The 3078-nt window shown below is 40.3% G+C and overlaps 1 protein-coding gene across 1 annotated transcript in view; it reads right to left on the bottom strand.

The window, feature by feature from the left end:
- faf1 (Fas (TNFRSF6) associated factor 1) overlaps positions 1-3078 on the bottom strand; it is a 57166-nt gene that overhangs the window by 4346 nt on the left and 49742 nt on the right. The window contains exon 18 of the mRNA XM_014028771.1: positions 1747-1962. Within this exon, the coding sequence (XP_013884225.1) occupies positions 1747-1962 (216 nt within the window). The remainder of the gene's footprint in view (positions 1-1746; positions 1963-3078) is intronic.

Genomic DNA, 3078 nt, shown 5'->3' with positions numbered 1-3078 from the left:
CGTCACCCCCCCCGGCTCTAATCCTCCCATCCTGTTTTTGCTGGAATTTCATCTGCGACGCAGGCACATCTTTATCTCTGTCTCAAACACATGTTTACTCTTGATTATAAAGAGACAACTGTGAATCCTTTAAGTGACAAAGTTGTGAGCGGGGCATGTGTTTGCTTGAAAATATTTGTGCATGTGTTGAATTGTGCGATTGTGACGAAATAGGAGTGTGAGCTACGTGATAATGTGTGTGTGTTAGGTGTTTGTGCCCCGGCACTTCTCTGCAGACAGGGATGGCACACTGCCTGGGCAAGCCTGCACACACACATACACACACACGCACCTCTATACAACCACTACCACCCCTCTACATCCACTCCTGCCTTGATTAATGAAAATCTAGCAGCATGGCTAATTAAACTGGTAGTTAAAACAGCGCTTATTAACTCTCTACCACAAAGCGTGGCGACCAAGCCCTCTAATGACTGGTTTGTAGCTAGCTGAGTGCTGCCAGGCATCAACACAAGAGCCGTAGAGAATACTGCTGTTAGTGCAGACAACTGTATCCTAACACACTCAAAGTACTGTGGGCACAACGGACCAATAATTAATATTTACTAAATAATACATGCACTTAAGTTGATGAGTAAACAGATGACTTAATTGTCTTTAACACGTGTAAAACAAAGTAAAGTGCCTGTGACATGACATTTTTGTAAAAACATGATTTCGTTTTCGGGAAGACAACACAAATAACAGCAAAATAAATTTCACGCTGCTGAGATGAACAGTTGTTGATTTGCAGTAACAGGAAGTGGTGTCAAAGGGGAATGACTGCGCGTGAACAAAGCATTGCTACAACAGCTACAACACAGATTGTAGAGAACAATTTGATGTTTTAGATTATTTTGAGTTACTATCAGAGAGATGAAAAGTCAATTCAAATAATGTTATTTCAATATTCAAAGACCAGGGACTTCTTTTTCTTAAAGAGTTTCCCTTTGATGTCACTTCCTGTTTCAATTTGAGCCAAGTTCAAAAGAAAATTTGCCATTTATGTGACAAGACTGGTGAAATCGTGTATTATGTCAAGTGTCTTTTATATAACAGATACCGCAGCTCAGACACCTCTTAGTCACCTCAACTTGGTACCCGACTGGTTTCAAAGCTAAATAAAATTCTGGCCATGTGTTTTTACCTTGTCTGATTACAACCAGATATCAGGTCAAGCAGCTCTTCTGCTACTGCTCTGTTATCCAAGATGTGTACGAATAAATACTGGGTTGGGCAAAATCATATTGTGTGCAATTAATCATCAGAAAAATGGTCAACAATTAATGTTTGTCACTTTTCAGTTACTGCAATTAGTGCCACATGACGATGTATTTTATGTTCAGTGCACTCAGTATCAAGGGCACATGTCATTGTGATGCTAAAGAGCTAAAGATATGCTGCCACTCCACATCATAAAAAAGTGGGCTTCATTTCACAAGTTATTTGTTTTAACCTGTTAAAATGAAGGTTATTTTGACTGATGATTTGTAAGCATAATTTTAGAACAAAGGGTAACTGATTTAGTCAAAAATGTGCAATTACCCTCTATTATTCATCATATTAATGATGAATGGCTAAATGCAATTAATTCACAATTAATCGTGAGTATAATATATGACTTTTTGTGATTAGTGATTTTTGTAACGAATAAGAGGTCATGCCTTAGTAAAAACAAGTCATTTAGACACATTTTTTGCCACTCACATTTCTACGAGGGAAGGTGGTGAGGAGCTTAAATTCTTCAAACGGGTATCCCTTGGAGGCCACAAAGTCAAAAAGGACCTGGAGCTTACAGCTGCCCAGAAAACGCCTTTCCAAAAACTCGCCGCTGGGCGTGCGGATTCTCAATTTGCTGATTTGTTCTCCTGACTCTTCTTCTGGCTCTGCAGGTAGAGCTTGCTCCAATGACAAGCGGATCGCCTGGAGAAAACAAACAAACAAACAAAACAAAAAAAAACCCATCAAACACAGGTCTTTTTATACACAGAAAACCATTTTTATACAAAAGCAGAAATGTTTGCATGACGGTGTTTGTGAAATCCACCTTTCCTCTTGCGCTATACTTTCTTTTTATTTCACGTTGTTTTGTTTTTATCATATAGCATGGATTCTAATTGGTCTTATTGAGGTTCCTGCGCATTTAACGCAATAGGAACATAAAATTAAATCATTAAAAGAAAACCAGCAAGCTCAAAGTAACAGCTATTACAAAAGAAAGAAAACCTTCGAGGTTGTTAAAAACTTACACAAAAGCTTCTGTAACACACCACGAGACAATAAATACAACCAAATAAATTCCTCACATTCTGATTGCTGCACTGTAGCTTCCCAGTAATTAAACAATCTTCTTGTCCTAAGAATATTATTAAATTAGCTGCCCTGCGTCTCACCCTGTTCCCTAAAGCCTGACGTAGCTCAGAAGGTTGCCAAGTATCGTATAAGTATGTTAAAAAAGAGCCAAGTGGGGTCTTCTTTCATGCATTTTTATTGTTTGCTCCATTAAATCAAGACTGCTGAATATCTCGATGTGGACAAGAGCTACTTCAAAGTGTTATTTGAGATTGCTTATTTTGCAGACAGTAGATGTGATAATACTTTCCACAACACGGAGCGAGAGTAGCTTATCATGCACAAAGACAAACATCAACTGTCATCTTTCGCAGAACAGCTAATCAATTCTCCTGAGTTCCAAAAAACGTGCTTCAGCTGCTCCCTCGAGCGTCCCACTTCTTTCTGTGCCCGCCCTTCCCCCCCCCCCACTTGTTGTTCCTGTTTGGCCAGCCGGGGAGCATATGCTGTGACAACACGCCCCGGCTTTATTTACACACCATAATGCAATTATATTTCATAAGAGTGTACAACAGTAGCTCATTAGCAGCTTCTGGTGTTGGATGGGCAGGGTAGGGCGCGTGCCGCTCCGCCATCAGCTCCCACAGGTATAGGAGCTGATGCTGAGTTAAAGGGGCCCCTGGGGGGACAGAAATCACACACACACACACACACACACACACACACACACACACACACACACACACA

This window comes from Austrofundulus limnaeus, unplaced genomic scaffold (genome assembly GCF_001266775.1).
Source record: "Austrofundulus limnaeus strain Quisiro unplaced genomic scaffold, Austrofundulus_limnaeus-1.0 Scaffold804, whole genome shotgun sequence".
NCBI classification, from domain to species: Eukaryota; Metazoa; Chordata; class Actinopteri; order Cyprinodontiformes; family Rivulidae; genus Austrofundulus; species Austrofundulus limnaeus.
Note: the sequence above shows the minus strand (reverse complement) of the source record. Positions and strands in the feature narration are given on the sequence as shown.